This window comes from Pseudophryne corroboree, chromosome 2, assembly GCF_028390025.1.
Source record: "Pseudophryne corroboree isolate aPseCor3 chromosome 2, aPseCor3.hap2, whole genome shotgun sequence".
NCBI classification, from domain to species: Eukaryota; Metazoa; Chordata; class Amphibia; order Anura; family Myobatrachidae; genus Pseudophryne; species Pseudophryne corroboree.
Window position 1 is genome coordinate 961,862,702 of NC_086445.1, and position 20,902 is coordinate 961,883,603.

The 20,902-nt window shown below is 46.7% G+C and overlaps 1 protein-coding gene across 1 annotated transcript in view; it reads left to right on the forward strand.

Annotated features, from left to right (window-relative positions):
- The window catches only part of LOC135050147 (multidrug resistance-associated protein 1-like), a 139,273-nt gene that overhangs the window by 113,926 nt on the left and 4,445 nt on the right, over positions 1 to 20,902 (forward strand). The window contains exons 22-27 of the mRNA XM_063956342.1: positions 2,746 to 2,872; positions 3,254 to 3,355; positions 3,462 to 3,605; positions 19,033 to 19,191; positions 20,023 to 20,189; positions 20,311 to 20,505. Coding sequence (XP_063812412.1) covers positions 2,746 to 2,872; positions 3,254 to 3,355; positions 3,462 to 3,605; positions 19,033 to 19,191; positions 20,023 to 20,189; positions 20,311 to 20,505 — 894 coding nt within the window. The remainder of the gene's footprint in view (positions 1 to 2,745; positions 2,873 to 3,253; positions 3,356 to 3,461; positions 3,606 to 19,032; positions 19,192 to 20,022; positions 20,190 to 20,310; positions 20,506 to 20,902) is intronic.

The window sequence follows — 20,902 nt, forward strand, 5'->3', positions numbered from 1 at the left end:
TGGGCGCCCATCCCAAGTGCGGATTGTCTGCAATACTTGTACATAGTTATTGTTACAAAAATCGGGTTATTATTGTTGTGAGCCATCTTTTCAGAGGCTCCGCTGTTATCATGCTGTTAACTGGGTTCAGATCACAGGTTGTACAGTGTGATTGGTGTGGCTGGTATGAGTCTTACCCGGGATTCAAAATCCTTCCTTATTGTGTACGCTCGTCCGGGCACAGTATCCTAACTGAGGCTTGGAGGAGGGTCATAGGGGGAGGAGCCAGTGCACACCACCTGATCCTAAAGCTTTTACTTTTGTGCCCTGTCTCCTGCGGAGCCGCTATTCCCCATGGTCCTGACGGAGTCCCAGCATCCACTACGGACTACGAGAAATAGAATTATCGGTAAGTAAATTCTTATTTTTATCTTTTCTTTTACTTCCATATCAATCCTGTTCCTAAAGTCAACTTTGTCCCTTTGCACGTGTGTAACTTGTCTAAACTGATGGCAAAGTAGCACAGGCACAACCTGCACACGCTCACAATATATGAACATCATTTAAAATACAGAGTGGCTGATACAGTCAAAACTTAAAATGACCAGTGCATATTGGGGGTGATTCAGACCTGATCGTAGATGTGCTAAATTTAGCACATCTACGATCAGTCTCTCTGACATGCGGGGGGACGCCCAGCACAGGCTAGTCCGCCCTGCATGTTAGACCCTGCGCCCCTCTCCCCTTTACCCACAAGGGTGCGAAAGCATCGCACGACGGTGATGCTTTCACACCCGCCAACTGGCTACCTGCCGCATCCTGGGTCGCAGCGGCTGCGTGTCACGCAGCCGCCGTGGCCCGCTACGCACTGGTCCAGACACGCCTACATTGTCCGGACCGCGCCCCACCTAGCCATCTAACGTCGCTGGCACGACCCCTCCCGCACTGCAACTGCCTCTGCCTGTCAATCAGGCAGAGGCGATCGCAGCCCTGAAATGCTTTTACCATCTCACTGGGCTTCACGGGGTGCGCACAGCGTGCACACTCCCCAAAGGGCTTCAGACTTCGAGCGCTGCCGTTGCAGCAAACGGGTCTGAATTAGGCCCATTGCTCAAAAGAATTGTGCACAAAAAACATATATACAAACGGTGTACAGAGTTGTATGCATCTTGAGATGTGATCGCCTGTATGCGTGCTTCTGATTTGCTAAGAGTTATTATCAGCATTAGCCTACACCAACCTAAAATTGGGCCTGAGTCTGAGTCAAGCGCAGCCCCACTGCACCTTTATGCTGTTGCTGCTTCAAAGTCCTTCCCTGGTGCATATCCGTGTGTCTGACTGTGCAAGTACTGAGACGACCACTTATAGAATTTGTAGACGCTCTGTGCGCACTTAGACACACTATCGGGGACACCATAGAAACTTGCACCTGCCCTATGGATTTAGTTATTAATTAATAATTCTGTTTTTTTTCGGAATGATGCAGATTATCTCCCCCCCCCCCCTGCTAAAGGACTTCGGGGAGATGTTTCAAACCATCTAAAGAGGACAGGTGTTGAAGTTGCCCATAGCAACCTATCAGCTTAGACTGTAGTTATCAGTCATCTAGTACATGCTATCAAGTGATAGAATCTGATTGGCTGCTATAGGCAACACCTTCACCTGTCCTCTATAGAAGGTGTGATACCGTACATCTCCCCATCAATTTTTCCATATCCACTGAGGTGGTGGAGCACAGGCTGTATCCATTACTTACAAGTGGGCCCATTTATCAACGAGTGATAAAACTCGTTGTGAATGATAAAACTCATTCTATATGATAAATGGTTCTCCAGACAATCAGCTCCCAACTGTCATTTTTCAAACACATGACAGTTAGGAGCTGAACACATGACAGGAGCTGATTGGCTGGAGGACCATTTATCATATGCAATGATTTTTATCATTCACAACAAGTTTTATCAGTCATTGATAAATGAGCCCCAGTGTTTGTACCTTTTGAGGTGCATTTCATATGGGAATGGTCACTTTCAGCTGCACAGCAGTGACACAAGCAATAAAGACCGGCCTTGTGTCCCCTGTCTCGTGATTAATTCAAGACATAAAGGAGGCTAATGCGAGCAATCGCTTAGGAGGGAAAAAAATGGTTTAAATGAATGACAAGAATAGTGGTAGGCTGGACTATGAATTAAACATTTCACTGTTCCCACCTCACACATGTTCTCATTGTCATAGGCCAATATGGGTCATTGGTGTTTTGTGCCATTGACAAGACAATCAGGGAGTTTGTAATTTGGAAATAACCTTAACATATATTACACACATGCCAACATTTCGGATCCGTGAATCATGTCCACTTGTGTGTGTATAAGGCTAAGCTGCCCTTATCCCCCCTTCACTCCTTATCTGTACCTACTGTATGGCACCCATTCCATTTGTTAAGCAGAAAAGCAGTGAATGGGCTATAACTCCCGATCTTCTGGCCCACAGAACATTGTTCTACTGATCAGGACTGGGCACACAGATCTGGGCGGTGCATCCGAAAGCGGGAGGTGGTTTTATACTGTGTTATACAGCAGGGAAGATAGCATTTCTGACTTCTTGGGTGCCGCGTCACACACACAACTAATCACATATGGCTGGCAAGCAATAATACGCATCATACTGTGCAAAACGCATTTCACACTGCATCAGTGTTACAGGTTATCACTACAGTATAACTGCATGAGGTATGATGTGTGATGTATGTCCTCTCCTTCCTACAAGGTGGCTAGCGGTGAGACTAGAGTTTTTAGGAAACCTGATGGTTTTCTTTGCTGCTTTATTTGCTGTCCAAGCTGGCGAGAAAATGACATCGGGCACAGTGGGATTGTCCATAACGTACGCACTAAATGTAAGTACACAAGTTGTAGTCTGTATATGCATCCATCCAGTGGTGGCACCAGAGGAGGGGATGCAGGTCCGTTCATATTTCAGATAGGGGAGCCACACCAACTGCCATTTCAAACTGACCAACTGGCAGTTGGTGTGGCTCCCCTATTTGAATTTTGAACTGAGCTGCAGCCCCACCTCTAGAGCCGCCCCTGCATCCATCACCTAGCAGATTAGAAGGTCCCTGTCCTGTAGATTGGATAAGGATTACCTTCGGCTTCCATGTAACGTTATACCCCCAATCACCCAGTCCAATTCCAAAAAGACACTTCCTAGCAGGCTTCATTCTGTAAATACTAATATAAGAACTTTGTGGCAAATAACCATGGCATTTACTCCCCAGATCACACAAACGCTGAATTTTTGGGTGCGTAAAGCGTGTGAGATAGAAACAAATGGCGTGGCAATTGAACGGGTTTGTGAATATGAAGAGATGGAAAAAGAGGTACAGTATGGGGATCTTTTGTTCAATGATGTCCAGATACAGCCAGGATATTCTTATTCTGTTACGGTATAGTGTTGGAAATGAAGAAATGTGCATATATTTCCAGGCGCCATGGATCACTACCAGAAGACCGCCGGCCGAGTGGCCAGACAGGGGGGTGATTGAGTTCATAAACTACAAGGCTAGGTATCGGGAAGACCATGACCTGGCTCTCCGGGATGTCTCCTTCCAGCTGAATGAGACAGAGAAGGTAAGCTGTGATACATTCTGCTACATGGTGGACAGTAATAGTGAAATCATTGTACTCATCTCCCCCCAGTCCACATGGGGATCCTGCAGAATCAAAGCGGGTGCACGCCCTGTGGTTTTCTCAAGCTGCAGCTGATTGTAGTTTATCCTGCAGTTAGCTAGGCCTGGGGGCAGGAGAGGATGTGTACTAATTATTAGTACATACTACCTACCAGCAATACATTTCTGGTTTTAGGTGGAAAATGATTTTAATGGTTTCATGTGATGTAATCCAGAAGTGCACAACCTTGGTACAGAATGCTAATGGCACCCCAAAGTATGTTGTTATAATCCGGACACGTCAGATATGCAATACATTATATTAGACACTTACCCTGTTGTGCACACAGGCACTTGGAGTCCAACGTAATAGCACTGGGTCACATATGGTTCCAAATAATGGCACATAGGCACTGACATTTCTTGGAGACCCAGAACCTAAGATCCCAGCTAAGAAAATTATGGGTCTGTAACTGCTGCAGCCGAAACTGATACCTCCGCTACCCAGCTTTGTTTCCCATAATGAAACACGTTATATACCACATCACGTAGCGTTCAGGTGCTTTACATCTATTGGTCTCAGACCTAAACAATATAAATACGTTTGGAAATAAGAATAAGATATTTTTAGAAACGGGACAATTTTGATATCATTTATGAGTGAACAGTAAACCCAAGGTAAGAACATGCTTGTTTGGCACAGTACGTGATGACAAGCTGGTTATGTCAGTGACAAAATGGAGGATAACGCTATTTACCAGGGTCCCTATTTATTAGAGTTTTGTGTAGACTTCCATTATTTTGGTTTTAGTAATACAGTAACATAATTTCTGAGGTTGAAAAAAGACAATTTGTCCATCGAGTTCAACCTATTTGTGATCTCCTATGCGGTATTGTTTTTAGGACATAAGGCCAGTACTCACGGCCCGATGCTGGAGAGATGTGTGCTGAGCGAACCGCTCAGCACACATCTCTCCCGGCGCTCAGCACAGCGCGATCTGTGCTGAGCGTGCGGGGGGAGACGGGGGGGGGGGCGCTCACTTCACCCAGCGGGTGAAGTGAGCGACCCGCTAGATTGGCCTGCATGCAGGCCAATCTAGCAGCAGCGATAGCGATGCGCGGGGCTGCGCATCGCTATCGCTGTTAGGGCTACACACGGAGCGATCTTGCTAAAAATCTAAGCAATCTAGTCAGATTGCTTAGATTATCGTTCCGTGTGTACCCCCCTTAATTTTGTCTGTTGCTAATGTTGTCCATTGTGTTTATTCCTTATTCCTCTTTTTTATAACTATAGTGCGTGACTACGCACCATAACCCTGTATTGCCTTATCCATTAGGGACTTATCTAGCCCACTCTTAAAAGTGTTGACAGAGTCTGCTATTACTACTCTCTCAGGTAGGGAATTCCAAACACGTATTGTCCTTACTGTGAAAAAACCTCTTCGCCTCTGTGTGCGAAATCTCCTCTCCTCTAACCTAAGCGGGTGTCCATGTGTCCTCTGAGTTGATCTTACCAAAAACAGATCCCCTGCAAGCTCTGTGTATTGTTCCCTTATATATTTGTAAATGTTGATCATGTTCCCTCTTAGTCTCCCCTCTTTCTCTTTCATATACTAGGGGACACTGGAGTCCTATACAGTAGGGGTGTGAAGCCTTGAACCGGAGGTGTGGCACAATCTAAAATTAGCATTGTCTGCACAGCCGGCTCCTCCCCTTCACATCCCTCCTCCCTCAGTTTGAAAAATTGTGCTGGAGGTACAGCACGTGGAGCACAGTGCTCCTGACTTAAAATCAAAAGGGTGTGCTGCGTCCACCTAATAAAAGGGAGACAAAGCCACATATATATTGGAGAGACAAAGATCCCTTCTGAAGGGACTTGCATCTCTCCACAGGAGATCCTCCAAGTCCTCTAATAAGTGAGTACTGGTTGAAGGAAAAGGTAGCTTAGGCTAGGGTCCTTCATGTAGTATAGATATATATTATAATTTTTTTTTTTTTATTCCTCTTCTTATTCATCCTTATTTAATTGTCACTCTCTCTCACTGCTGCCTCCTGTAATAGAGTTTAGATCCCCTCTTGCCCTGGCTACAGCGGCGGGCGCGCGGGAGCAGAGTGCGGCGCGGGACTCGGCCTTTCTTCCCTGTGAGCAGGGAGAGACGGCAGAGCGGCGCGCTGCACAGCGACAAAGACTGACAGATGAAGCGGAGCACAGGCGCCGCTACGGGAAACTGTCCCGGCGCGCGCCGGCCAGCAGGTCCGGAGCGCGCCAAATAGAGGACTCGGCGCGCGCCAGCCAGCGGGCAGCGGGAGGGGGCCAAAATTAATACTGCAGCGTGCTGCGATATATGGGGCAGCGGCATAGAAAGAAAAATAACTCTGCTGCAAGGTGCTTTAATAAAGTCTTAAAAGACATTTAGTGGGGGCCATATTTAATGACTATGGTGCCAGGCTGGGGTAATGGATGGGTCCTCCTCCTCCCCCCAGTAAAGTACATAGGGGAAGGTTGTTTATTAAAGAACTATCTCCCCCTGCTGCACTGCCTGGATAGTGCATAGATTAATATAGTAGAGAGATCGTTAGGTAACAGCTTCCTCTGCTGGTGTATAATATATATACAGTATATGAGGATCTCCTGAAAAGTAACCAAAATTTACAATTTATATTTTCAAGGGACTTCTGCTTCAAAGATCCTGCAGAAAATACACGGAAGCAAGCGAATACCAACTCTAATATCGTAGCTGATTTACAGTTGGGGTGTGAGGATTGCGAGTTGGCTGGTGTTTTATTTTTTAATTTTTTAATTAACAAAAAGATATTTTGGCCTGCTCCTTTTATATACGAAAAGGACAGGTAATTCCAGCCGGATCCAATACCTTCGCTTCCGTCATCTCCCAGTCTTTCTCTTCCCAGTTTAAAGGGTGAAAGCGCTGCGTGCTACCCTGGTAAAGGGTTTAAAAACAACATGTCTAAGGCAACCAAGACCTCCAAGACCTGTTATGTTTGTACGAAATGTAACAAGAAGAGCACATGGGTTGGCAGTTCCGGGGTGTGCGACTCCTGCTTAGACAAGGACGCTCCACCTGGGAGCAGTGCTCTGGCTAGGGCATGGGAAGTGAACCTTGCTAATAGAATCTCCAAGCAGATGGCAGAATCGCGCAAGCAGCAATCGGAATAGGCTGCGGGATTCTCAAAGACGATGGAGGAATTTCTCATCAAGTTAACTCCGCCTGCACACGCAGAAACGAGTGTGCGCAAAGCTGTTAAAAGAACTCTTCCTATTATACCAGAATCAGAGGAGGAAGAGGGTTTCCTTCTTGATACGGAGGAAGGTGAGTTAATTGAACCTAACCTAGACGCCGATTTTCCAGAAGAGGACTCGGCAATCTCAGGTCTGGACTCCTTAATTGACGCGGTAAAGGAGATCCTAAGCTTTAAGGACGAGGAAATACGGGAGCCGGAAGATTTCGATTTGTTCGAATCCCAAAAGCCGCGTTCAGCAGTGTTTCCTATTCCTAAATCCCTCCAATCTCAGATGGAGGAGGCTTGGAAACAACCTGACAAACGGTTTCAATTTCCAAAACGGTTTCAGGTAACTTATCCCCTACCTGAGGGTGTAATGGACAAGTGGGAGACTCCGCCGGTAGTGGATGCTTCACTAGGAAGGTTGTCAAAGAAGACAATCTTACCAATTCCTAACGTAACTACTTTAAAGGATGCGTCAGACCGTAAAGTTGACACTGCGTTAAAGTAAATTTTTGTAGCAGCTGGTGCAGCGCAGAGACATGCGATTGTCTGTGCTTGGGTCAACAAGGCCATGGGTGCATGGTCCGGGCGTATTGTACAAGCTATTGAGGAGGAAAATAGCTTAGAAGAGATTACCCAACTGGCGGAACACATTCGAGAATCTGCTTCATACTTGTGTCAAGCTTCTAAGGATATTAGCAGAATAGCATCGCGCATATCTGCATCTGCCATATCGGCTAGAAGGATTTTATGGCTCAGAGAATGGCAAGGAGACTCTGACACCAAAAAGGCGGTAGAATCCATCCCCTTTGGGGGTGAAATGCTGTTCGGACCAGAATTGGACAAGTGGATTTCGCAGGCTACAGCGGGGAAGTCCACTTTTCTGCCTACTCCTTATACGAGAACCGCTCCACAAACTAGGAGAGGTTATTCGGGACCAGTGTTTACTTCATTTAGATCACAGTCCTTTCGAGCCCGAGGAAGGGGTTTCGGTACACAAGCACGTGGGGGCAGAGGTAGAGGCCGCTCACAGGCAGCAACCAGAAAGCAGGATAAACCTTCTGACAAGACCGTGGCATGACGGCCTCCCAGCTCAGGACATCTGGGCCAAAACCTCACCAGAACTTTGGGTGAACAACTTAATCTCTCAGGGATACAAACTGGAATTTCAACAGAGGCCTCACAGTCAGTTTTTTACAACAGGATTGCCTCAGTGCCCTGAAAAAGCAAGGGCACTACGGGCAGCAATTCTAAAATTGCTACAGGCAGAGGTCATTATTCCGGTTCCCGCTTCTCAGAGAGGAACGGGGTCTATTCCAATCTTTTTGTCGTGCCAAAGCCAGATGGGACGGTCAGACCAATACTCAATTTAAAAGTTTTCAACCAGTTCTTAAGGGTCTACAAATTCAAGATGGAATCAATCCAATCGGTCATTGCAGGCTTAAAACAGGGCGAGTTCATGGTATCCATGGACATAAAAGATGCATATCTGCATATTCCAATCTGGACTCCTCACCAGGCTTACTTAAGGTTCGCACTGCTGGCGGATCACTACCAATTCCGGGTCTTGCCGTTCGGTCTATCATCAGCCCCAAGAATCTTCACAAAGATCATGGCAATCATGGTTGCAGGACTGAGACTGTTGGGGGTCACGATTATACCTTATCTGGATGGTTTACTGATCAAGGCACCATCTCAGAATCGACTGCTCAAGGATGTTCAGACATCCCATCAATTTCTAATTCAACATGGATGGATTGTCAATTTCCAAAAGTCCAACCTCATACCGACTCAACGGATTCAATTCCTCGGTCTCATCTTGGACACGGTACTATTACGTGTGTTCCTACCAGAGGACAATGTCCAGGACCTACAGAGATTAGTGGCTCAGGTACTGAGGACGCAAACTGTTTCTCTGCACCTCTGTGTGCAACTTCTCGGGAAGATGGTGGCGTCGTTCGAAGCTCTCCAGTACGGCAGACTTCATTCCCGACCATTCCAAATAAACCTCATTGCTCAGGGAGCAGGCTCGCACTGGCTTCTCCATCGGAGAATCAGACTTCAACCGCAAGTACGGGTCTCCTTGATATGGTGGTCGTTACACAAGAACCTTGCAGCCGGCAAGAAATTCGGCATTTGGAATTGGAGGATTCTGACAACGGACGCCAGTCTCAGAGGTTGGGGAGCCGTCCTAGAGGACCATCAGTTTCAAGGACGGTGGACGTTACAGGAGAGCAAACTACCCATAAATATCCTCGAACTAAGAGCAGTTTACAATGCGCTTCTCTTAGCAGAAAACCTAGTCATGAATCAACACATCAGGATTCAGTCGGACAATGTCACGACGACGGCTTACATAAACCGTCAAGGAGGAACAAAGAGCAGGATGGCGTTAAAGGAAGCCACAAAGATCTTGTTGTGGGCAAAAAGACGAAACATCATCCTCTCGGCAGTGTTCATTCCAGGTGTGGAGAACTGGGAAGCAGATTACCTCAGTAGCCAGGACATGCATCTGGGAGAGTGGTGCCTACATCCACGGATTTTCGACATGGTTGTGAGAAGATGGGGTCTGCCTCAGGTGGACCTAATGGTGTCTCGGCAAAACCATCAGCTGCCCAGATATGTGTCAAGGACTCGAGATCCAGCAGCAGAAGGAGTGGGCGCATTAACGCTTCCTTGGTGTTACAGGAGGGTTTACATATTTCCACCATTCCCACTCATACCCAGGGTTCTGAAAAGGGTAAAGCGGGAACGAGTGTGGGCAATTCTAATCGCACCAGATTGGCCCCGCAGGAGTTGATACTCCGACCTGCGGGGGTTACTTGCGGAAGATCCTTGGAGGTAACCTCAGAGAGAGGACATGCTATCTCAGGGACCGTTCCTACACCCCGACCTGAACAGGCTGCGTTTGACGGCGTGGTTATTGAAACCCGGATCTTAAGAAACAGAGGGATTCCACGAACGGCCATTCCTACAATGATTGCCGCTAGGAAGCCGGTCACAGCCAGGCACTACTACAGGATTTGGAGACGGTACATGGCTTGGTGTCAGGAACGGGGATGGAATTCAACGAACTTCCACTTATCTCGACTTCTACTTTTCCTTCAGGCCGGTCTAGAGGGAGGGCTCAGACTGGGCTCTCTGAAGGTTCAGATTTCGGCTCTCTCCATCCTTTTTCAACAGCGGCTAGCATCCTTGCCAGAGATTCAAACCTTTTTACAGGGGGTTCTGAGGATTCAACCCCCTTTTCGTCCTCCCACGGCACCATGGGACTTAAATTTGGTGTTAGAATATTTGAAGTCACCGACTTTTGAGCCGTTGACAAGAACAGACCTGAAATATCTCTCTTGGAAGGTCACGTTATTACTTGCCTTGGCTTCGGCTAGGCGGGTTTCTGAGTTGGGAGCCTTATCCTGTAAGAGTCCCTTCTTAGTTTTTCATGAGGATAGGGCGGAACTCCGTACAAGAGCAGACTTCCTTCCGAAGGTGGTTTCGGGGTTTCACGTAAACCAGCCAATAGTGGTCCCATCTTTCCAGGGTCTCACAGATGAGGACGTGTCATTGGATGTTGTCCGAGCTTTACGGGTATACGTACAGGTTACGTCGTCCTTCAGAAAGTCGGACCATTTGTTTGTTCTTTATGATGGGCCAAAGAAGGGTTTTGCTGGCATCTAAGCAGTCTTTGTCTAGATGGATTAGACTTGCCATTCGGCAAGCTTATGTTTCCTGTGGCAAACAGGTTCCGTTTCAGACGGGTGCTCATACTACCCGATCAGTGGGTGCCTCGTGGGCGGCTGCCAGGGGTGCTTCCACTACTCAACTTTGCAGAGCGGCGACGTGGTCTTCAGCCCACACGTTCGCGAAATTTTACAAGTTTGATACTTTTGTGTCCGGAGAATCTAAGTTCGGACGTTTAGTTTTGCAGGCCACCGACAGCACTCCCTCCCTGGGAGAAAACTTTGGGACGACCCCTACTGTATAGGACTCCAGTGTCCCCTAGTGGATGAAAGAGGATTTTGGTACTTACCGATAAATCCATTTCTCTGAATCCTCTAGGGGACACTGGACGCCCGCCTTGGTGCTGTCAACCTGCTGTGTTCAAAGTTCTTGTTTTAAACAGTTCGTACAAACAGTGTTAGTTATTCGGTTAAGACTTCTTGGCCGCTGTTTGATATGTTGTACGGTTCGGTTCCTCGCCATGTGCTATAGTGTCATGTCCTATTCTCTCAGTCAAATTTTTCAAACTGAGGGAGGAGGGATGTGAAGGGGGAGGAGCCGGCTGTGCAGGCAATGCTTATTTTAGATTGTGCCACACCTCCGGTTCAAGGCTTCACACCCCTACTGTATAGGACTCCAGTGTCCCCTAGAGCATAGGTTCTCAAACTCGGTCCTCAGGACCCCACACGGTGCATGTTTTGCAGGTAACCCAGCAGGTGCACAGGTGTATTTATTACTCAATGACACATTTTAAAAGGTCCACAGGTGGAGCTAATTATTTCACTTGTGATTCTGTGAGGAGACCTGCAAAACATGCTCTGTGTGGGGTCCTGAGGACCGAGTTTGAGAACCTGTGCCCTAGAGGATTCAGAGAAATGGATTTATCGGTAAGTACCAAAATCCTCTTTTTCCAGTGTAAACATGCCTAGCCTTGAAAGCCTTTCCTCATATTCCAGCGTCTCCATCCCCTTAATTAGTTTGGTCGCCCATCTCTGAACCTTTTCTAGTTCCAGGATATCCTTTGTAGTATGGTGCCCACAATTGTGCACAGTATTTAAGATGTGGCCTCACTATGGATTTATATAATGGGAGTATAACATACTCATCCCTTGCATCAATTCCCCTCTTCATACATGCTAATACCTTGTTTGCCTTCTTTGCTGCAATCCTACTTTGGGTACTGCTGCTTAGTTTGCTATCTATGTGAACACCTAAGTCTTTTTCCAGTACAGAATCCCCTAATTTTACCCCATTTAGTATGTAGGTGTTATTTTTGTTTTTGCTATCAAAGTGCATTACCTTACACTTGTCTGTATTGAAGCTCATTCTCCATTTTGCTGCCCATGCTTCCAGTTTAACTAAGTCGTTCTGAAGAGACTCAGCATCTCCCTCCGTATTTATAACCTTATACAATTTGGTATCGTCCGCAAAAATTGATACCATGCTCTCTACTGCTAGATAGTTAATAAAAATGTTGAACAATAGTGGTCCAAGTACAGACCCTTGTGGCACACCACTTAGTACTTCAGTCCAATTTGAGAAAGTTCCATTTACCACGACACGCTGTTCCCTATTGTCTAACCAATTTCTGACCTAAGTGCATATTGCGCTTCCTAGCCCTAGTTCTTGTAGCTTATAGATAAGTCTCATGTGCGGTACTGTGTCAAAAGCTTTAGCAAAGTCAAAGATTACATCCACCTCCTTACCCTGATCAAGGTTCACACTAACTGTTGAAAAAAAGCCTAGTAAGTTTGTTTGACATGATCTATCCTTCACAAATCCATGTTGGTTCCTATTAATAACCTTATTGGCTTCAAGGAACGTCTGTATACTATCCCTTAAAATACCTTCCAGTACTTTCCCCACTATAGATGTAAGACTAACTGGTCTATAATTACCCGGTTCAGCTTTACTTCCCTTTTTGAATATCGGCACGACTTCCACTATACGCCAGTCTTTGGGAACTATGCCTGATGTGAGTCATTGAAGATCAAAAATAGTGGTCTTGCTACTTCAGAGTGAAGCTCCATGAGAACCCTTGGGTAAATTCCGTCGGGACAGGGGACTTATTAATCTTAATTTTTTTTAATCGGTCACAGACTACCTCCTCACTTAGCAGTGGGACATTATCTTTGTTGAGAGTGTGTGGTAATCCCCGCATCTGGTCCTCTCTTGTGAAGACCGATGAGAAAAACTAATTTAATTGGTCCGTTGTGTCATTATAGTTATTAAGACTCCCAACTTGTCCTTTAAAGGGTCTATACTCTCCTTCTTTAATCTTTTGCTATTGATATATTTAAAAAACAATTTGGGGTTTGATTTGCTTTCCTTTGCTACTAGCTTTTAAGTTTCTACTTTAGCCGCTCTTATTTCTTTTTCTCTAATGTCCTAGTGGATGCTGGGGACTCCGTAAGGACCATGGGGATAGACGGGCTCCGCAGGAGACATGGGCACTTTAAGAAAGAATTTAGGTTCTGGTGTGCACTGGCTCCTCCCTCTATGCCCCTCCTCCAGACCTCAGTTTGATACTGTGCCCAGACGAGCTGGGTGCTTTTCAGTGAGCTCTCCTGAGTTTGCTGAGAGAAAGTATTTTGTTAGGTTTTTTATTTTCAGGGAGCTCTGCTGGCAACAGACTCCCTGCATCGTGGGACTGAGGGGAGAGAAGCAGCCCTACTCTCTGAAGCTAGGTCCTGCTTCTTAGGCTACTGGACACCATTAGCTCCAGAGGGATCGTACACAGGATCTCACCCTCGCCGTCCGATCCCAGAGCCGCGCCGCTGTCCCCCTCGCAGAGCCGGAAGACAGAAGCCGGATGAGTATGAGAAGCAAAGAAGACTTCACAGGCGGCAGAAGACTCCGTGGTCTTCACTGAGGTAATGCACAGCACTGCAGCTGTGCGCCATTGCTCCCACACACCTCACATACTTTGGTCACTGTAAGGGTGCAGGGCGCAGGGGGGGGGGGGGGGGGGGGGCGGCGCCCTGGGCAGCAATATAAACCTCTTATTTGGCAAAAGGAGCATATATACAGCTGGACACTGTATATATGCAGGAGCCACCGCCAATTTTACACTTTTAGCGTAGAGGGGGCGGGGCTTCTCCCTCAGCACTCACCAGCGCCATGTTTTTTCTCCACAGCACCGCTGAGAGGAAGCTCCCCGGTCTCTCCCCTGCTTATACCACGGTAGAAGAGAGGGTTTTAAAGAAGAGGGGGGGCACATAATTCGGCGCAGATAATAACAGCGCTACTGGGTAAACATTAAATTGCTGTGTTTTTTCCTGGGTCATATAGCGCTGGGGTGTGTGCTGGCATACTCTCTCTCTGTCTCTCCAAAGGGCCTTGTGGGGGAATTATCTTCAGATGAGCATTCCCTGAGTATGTGGTGTGTCGGTACGTGTGTGTCGACATGTCTGAGGTAAAAGGCTCCCCTAAGGAGGAGTTGGAGCCAATGTGTGTGTGAGTGGTGTCTCCGTCGACAATACCGACACCTGTTTGGATATGTGAAATTAAGTGCTAAGGTAAATTTATTGCACAAAAGATTAGAGAACAGACAGGGAATCTACCCATGTCTGTCCCTATGTCGCAGAGACCTTCAGAGTCTCACAATGCTCACTATCCAAAATAATAGACACTGATATCGACACGGAGTCTGACTCCAGTGTCGACTACGATAATGCAAAGTTACAGCCAAAATGGCAGGAAAGTATTCAATATATGATTATTGTAATAAAAGATGTTTTGCATATCACTGATGACTCATCTGTCCCTGACACGAGGGTACACATGTTTAAGGGGAAGAAAGCTGAGGTAAATTTCCCTCCTCTCATGAAGGAAAAGAGCGGGAATCTCCAGGCAAGAGACTGCAGTTTCCCACAAAGAATTCTCAGGGAGTATCCTTTCCCTACTAGGGCCAGGATACGATGGGAATCTTCCCCTAGGGTGGACAAAGCGTGTCACGTTTACCCAAAAGGTAGCGCTGACTTAACAGCTATCTTCAGGGATCCTGCAGATAGCATGCAGTAAAAGTACTTTGAAGTCCATTTACACACATTCTGGTACACTACTCAGACCGGTGATTGTGTCGGCATGGGTTTATAGCGCTGTAGCAGCGTGGACAGATACCTTATCAGCAGAGATTGAGACCCTAGTATGTGTATATATATATATATATATATATATATATATATATATATATATATATAAAAAACATGCCCAAAGAGACATGAGTATACTGGGTTCTAGAGTCAACGCTATGTCGATTTCTGCTTGACGTGTCCTGTGGAACATGCAATGGACAGGTGATGCCGACTTAAGAGGCATATGGAAGGTTTACCTTACAAGGCTGAGGAATTGTGTGGAGAAGGGATCTCGGACCTGGTCTCCACAGCTATAGCTGGTAATTCTGATCTTTTGCCTTATATTCCCGCACAGCCTAGGAAAGCACGACATTATCAAATGCAGTCCTTTCGTTCACAAAGAAACAAGAAAGTCCGAGGTGCGTCCTTTCTTGCCTTAGGCAGGGGCAGAGGAAAGAAGCTGCACAACACAGCTAGTTCCCAGGAACAGAAGTCCTCCCCGGCCTCTACAAAATCCACCGCATGACGCTGGGGCTCCACAGGCGGAGCTAGGCCTGGTGGGGGCACGTCTTCGAAATTTCAGCCACAAGTGGGTTCACTCCCAGTTGGATCCCTGGGCAATAGATATTGTGTCTCAGGGATACAAGCTGGAATTCGAAGAGATGCCCCCTCACCGATACCTCAAATCGGCCCTGCCAGCTTCCCCCCACGAGAGGGAAATAGTGTTAACTGCAATTCACAAATTGTATCTTCAACAGGTGGTGGTCAAGGTTCCCCTCCTTCAACAAGGAGGGGGTTATTATTCGACCATGTTGTAGTCCCGAAACCGGACGGTTCGGTCAGACCCATATTGAATTTAAAATCCCTGAACATATACCTGAAAAGGTTCAAGTTCAAGATGGAATCGCTGAGAGCGGTCGTCGCAAGCCTGGAAGGGGGGGATTTTATGGTGTCTCTGGACATAAAGGATGCATACCTTCATGTCCCCATTTATCTACCTCATCAGGCGTACCTCAGATTTGTGGTACAGGATTGTCATTACCAATTTCAGACGTTGCCGTTTGGTCTCTCCACGGCACCGAGAATATTTACCAAGGTAATGGCGGAAATGATGGTACTCCTGCAGAAGCAAGGGGTCGCAATTATCCCATACTTGGACGATCTCCTCATAAAAGCGGGATCAAGAGAACAGTTGCTGATCAGCGTAGCACTTTCTCTGGAAGTGTAACGGCAACACGGCTGGATTCTAAATATTCCAAAGTCGCAGTTGGTTCCTACGACTCGTCTGCCTTTCCTGGGCATGATTATAGACACAGACCAGAAAAGGGTTTATCTCCCGATAGAGAAAGCTCAGGAACTCAGGACACTGGTCAGGAACCTATTAAAACCAAAACAGGTGTCAGTGCATCACTGCACTCGAGTCCTGGGAAAGATGGTGGCATCATACGAGGCCATTTCCTTCGGCAGGTTCCATGCGAGGACCTTTCAATGGGACTTACTGGACAAGTGGTCCGGATCACATCTTCAGATGCATCGGTTAATCACCCTATCCCCCAGGGCCAGGGTGTCACTCCTGTGGTGGCTGCAGAGTGCTCACCTTCTCGAGGGCCGCAGATTCGGCATTCAGGACTGGGTCCTGGTGACCACGGATGCAAGCCTCCGAGGGTGGGGAGCAGTCACACAGGGAAGAAATTTCCAAGGTCTGTGGTCAAGTCAGGAGACTTGCCTTCACATCAACATCCTGGAACTAAGGGCCATATACAACGCCCTACGTCAAGCGGAGACCCTGCTTCGCGACCAACCGGTTCTGATTCGGTCAGACAACATCACCGCAGCGGCTCATGTAAACCGACAAGGCGGCACAAGGAGCAGGGTGGCGATAGCGAAGCCACCAGAATTCTTAGCTGGGCGGAGAATAACGTAAGCGCTCTGTCCGCAGTGTTCGTCCCGGGAGTGGACAACTGGGAAGCAGACTTCCTCAGCAGACACGACCTCCACCCGGGAGAGTGGGGACTTCATCAGGAAGTCTTCGCACAGATTACAAGTCGGTGGGAACTGCCACAGGTGGACATGATGGCATCCCGCCTCAACAAAAAGCTACAGAGGTATTGCGCCAGGTCAAGAGACCCTCAGGCGGTAGCTGTGGACGCCCTGGTGACACCGTGGGTGTTCCAGTTGGTCTGTGTATTTCCTCCTCTTCCTCTCATACCCAAGATGCTGAGGATAATAAGAAAAAGAGGAGTGAGAACAATCCTCATTGTTCCAGATTGGCCACGAAGGACTTGGTATCCAAATCTGCAAGAAATGCTCACAGAGGACCCGTGGCCTCTCCCTCTAAGACAGGACCTGTTGCAACAGGGGCCCTGTCTATTCCAAGACTTACCGCGGCTGCGTTTGACGGCATGGCGGTTGAACGCCGGATCCTAGCAGAGAAAGGCATTCCAGATGAGGTCATTCCTACGCTGATAAAGGCTAGGAAGGACGTGACAGCTCAACATTATCACCGTATATGGCGAAAATATGTTGCTTGGTGTGAGGCCAGGAATGCTCCTACGGAGGAATTCCAGCTGGGCCGTTTCCTTCACTTCCTACAGTCCGTAGTGAATTTGGGCCTAAAATTGGGTTCCATTAACGTCCAGATTTCGGCCCTATCCATTTTCTTTCAAAAGGAGTTGGCTTCTCTACCTGAAGTTCAGACGTCTGTAATGGGAGTGCTGCATATTCAGCACCCTTTTGTGCCTCCAGTGGCACCTTGGGATCTTAACGTGGTGTTGAGTTTCCTGAAATCCCTCTGGTTTGAACCGCTCAAACCGGTGGAGTTGAAATATCTCACGTGGAAGGTGGTCATGCTATTAGCCTTGGCTTCGGCTAGGCGTGTGTCAGAGTTGGCGGCTTTGTCACATAAAAGCCCCTATCTGGTTTTCCATGTGGATAGAGCAGAATTGCGGACCCGTCCACAATTTCTGCCGAAAGTGGTTTCATCCTTTCATATAAACCAACCTATTGTGGTGCCTGTGGCTACTCGTGACTTGGAGGATTCCGAGTTGCTTGATGTGGTCAGGGCTTTGAAGGTTTATGTAGCCAGAACGGCTAGGGTCAGGAAAACAGAGTCGTTGTTTATCCTGTATGCATCCAACAAGCTGGGTGCTCCTGCTTCAAAGCAAACTATTGCTCGCTGGATCTGTAACACGATTCAGCAGGCTCATTCTGCGGCTGGATTGCCGATGCCAAAATCAGTTAAGGCCCATTCCACTAGGAAGGTGGGCTCTTCTTGGGCGGCTGCCCGAGGGGTCTCGGCATTACAACTTTGCCGAGCGGCTACTTGGTCAGGTTCAAACACTTTTGCAAAGTTCTACAAGTTTGATACCCTGGCTGAGGAGGACCTCTTATTTGCTCAATCGGTGCTGCAGAGTCATCCGCACTCTCCCGCCCGTTTTGGAGCTTTGGTATAATCCCCATGGTCCTTACGGAGTCCTCAGCATCCACTAGGACGTTAGAGAAAATAAGATTTTACTTACCGGTAAATCTATTTCTCGTAGTGGATGCTGGGCGCCCGTCCCAAGTGCGGACTTCTTCTGCAATGCAGGTATATAGTTATTGCTTCAATAAGGGTTATGTTATGGTTGCATCAGGGTTTGACCTGATGCTCTGTTGTTTGTCATACTGTTGACTGGTTGTTATAAACTCATGTTATACGGTGCGATTGGTGTGGCTGGTATGAGTCTTGCCCTGGATTACCAAAATCCTTTCCTTGTACTGTCAGCTCTTCTGGGCAGTTTCTCTAACTGAGGTCTGGAGGAGGGGCATAGAGGGAGGAGCCAGTGCACACCAGAACCTAAATTCTTTCTTAAAGTGCCCATGTCTCCTGCGGAGCCCGTCTATCCCCATGGTCCTTACGGAGTCCCCAGCATCCACTACGGACTACGAGAAATAGATTTACCGGTAAGTAAAATCTTGTTTTTGCATATTTTGTTACAATCTAAATCATCATGATTTGGTTTTGGCAAAACCGCCCTCAAGTGTTTTGGTTTTGGATGTATATTTCTTCAAAGAGATCCAAACTTGGTGGAAAGGGTCGGGAGTCTCCCCAGACCCCAAAGTGATCCAAGTGGGGACTCGATTTGAACCCCAAAGTTCAGGTAAGTTTGGTTTTCAACAAAACTGGACTACTCATCTCTAGTATTTATTTGGTTTTCAGCAAAACTGAACTACACATCTCTATTATATACTGGCAACACAGAGCTGCAGTGTCGTAGCCAATCAAAATATTGCTAACAAGGAGGACTACAGTATATTGTGCATATCCCTTCTGGTATAGGCGAGCCACAGAAATATTTTATTCATATTTTTCAGCTTGGGATTGTTGGAAGAACCGGAGCTGGGAAATCCACACTCACCAATTGCTTGTTCCGTATTCTCGAGAGAGCTGGAGGGAAGATTGTGGTGGATGGAATCAACATTGAAACAATTGGACTGCATGATTTAAGGAGCAAACTCAATATTATACCACAGGTGAATGTACTCATAATATCTAAAGCATCCTACCTGAATTTGTACTTTAATTGTAGCTTGGATAGCTCAGAATGTTAATATTTAATTCTATGTGTACCCGTGTTCCCAGTCACCGTCTCTAAATGTACTTCGGCAGTGGGAAGGAGTTACGCCCAGCTGATGTTCTGATGCTGGATTAATATTGCCCATTGTAGATGCACTTTGCTCAATGTAAGGAATGCTTCAAACACACCAAACTTCCAGATGTAATATCTCAGCTATCTGCTGCAGATCCTAATAATACACATAGGAAACTACAAGTATTATGGCAAGCCATCGAAAACGGCAGAAAATGAAGTGGAGTAAGATACTTATAAAGAGCTACAACTAATTGTTCTCACTTACTAAAGCAAAACATTGCTTTAATGTAATTCCTCTAGGAATTGGTACAACACGATCTAGCAAATGTCATATCACCATTGCAAAATTTAGATTTTAAACAAAAAATTTTTTTTGCAACTTTCAGTGACTATGGGGGTAATTCCAAGTTGATCGCAGCAGGATTTTTGTTAGCAATTGGGCAAAACCATGTGCACTGCAGGGGAGGCAGATGTAACATGTGCAGAGAGAGATAGATTTGGACGGGGTGTGTTCAATCTGCAATCTAATTTGCAGTGTAAAAATAAAGCAGCCAGTATTTACCCTGCACAGAAATAAAATAACCCACCCAAATCTAACTCTTTCTGCACATTTTATATCTGCCTCCCCTGCAGTGCACATGGTTTTGCCCAATTGCTATCAAAAATCCTGCTGCGATCAACTTGGAATTACCCCCTATGTTCCTTTTTTCAGGACCCAGTTTTATTTTCGGGGACGCTTCGAATGAACCTGGATCCATTAGAGAAGCAATCGGATGCACATCTCTGGGAAGCTCTGGAGATGTGCGACCTCAAGAACTTTGTGCAGTCTCTTCCCAAGAAGCTGTACCATGAAGTCTCAGAAGGAGGAGAGAACCTTAGGTAGGGTCTATTACCATAAGCATGAAAGCTCACTACTGTACAACAAAAATAGCTGTAGTGTTGTAATCCTGCATTTTACTTCTGCATTGTACTATACTATTCATATTGTTTTTCTTTGCAGTGTCGGACAAAGGCAGCTTATCTGTCTTGCTCGAGCCTTACTTCGGAAAACCAAGATACTGGTATTAGATGAAGCAACGGCCTCTATTGACATGGAGACGGATAACATAGTTCAGAGCACAATTCGCAAGGTGTTCGTTGACTGTACAGTTCTGACGATAGCTCACAGGCTTCATACTGTCCTCGACTCTGAAAGGTACAAGGAATCTTACAAAACCTAGAAGCAGATTGCTCTGATTTCCATCTAAAGTGGCATTGACAACTCTCTCCATGGTTTAGTTGTCAGCTCCACCCCTTTCTGCTTATAATGTAGTTAGCTAATGATAAAGACCATATGGCATTAGTGTAGACAGTGGTGGTCATTCCGAGTTGATCGCTCGCTAGCAGTTTTTAGCAGCCACGCAAACGCTATGATGCCTCCAACTGGGAGTGTCTTTTAGCTTAGCAGAAGTGCGAACGAAAGGATCGCAGAGCGGCTACAAAGTTTTTTTGTGCAGTTTTAGAGTAGCTCAAAACCTACTCAGCGCTTGCGATCACTTCAGACTGTTCAGTTCCTGTTTTGACGTCACAAACACACCCTGCGTTCGCCCAGC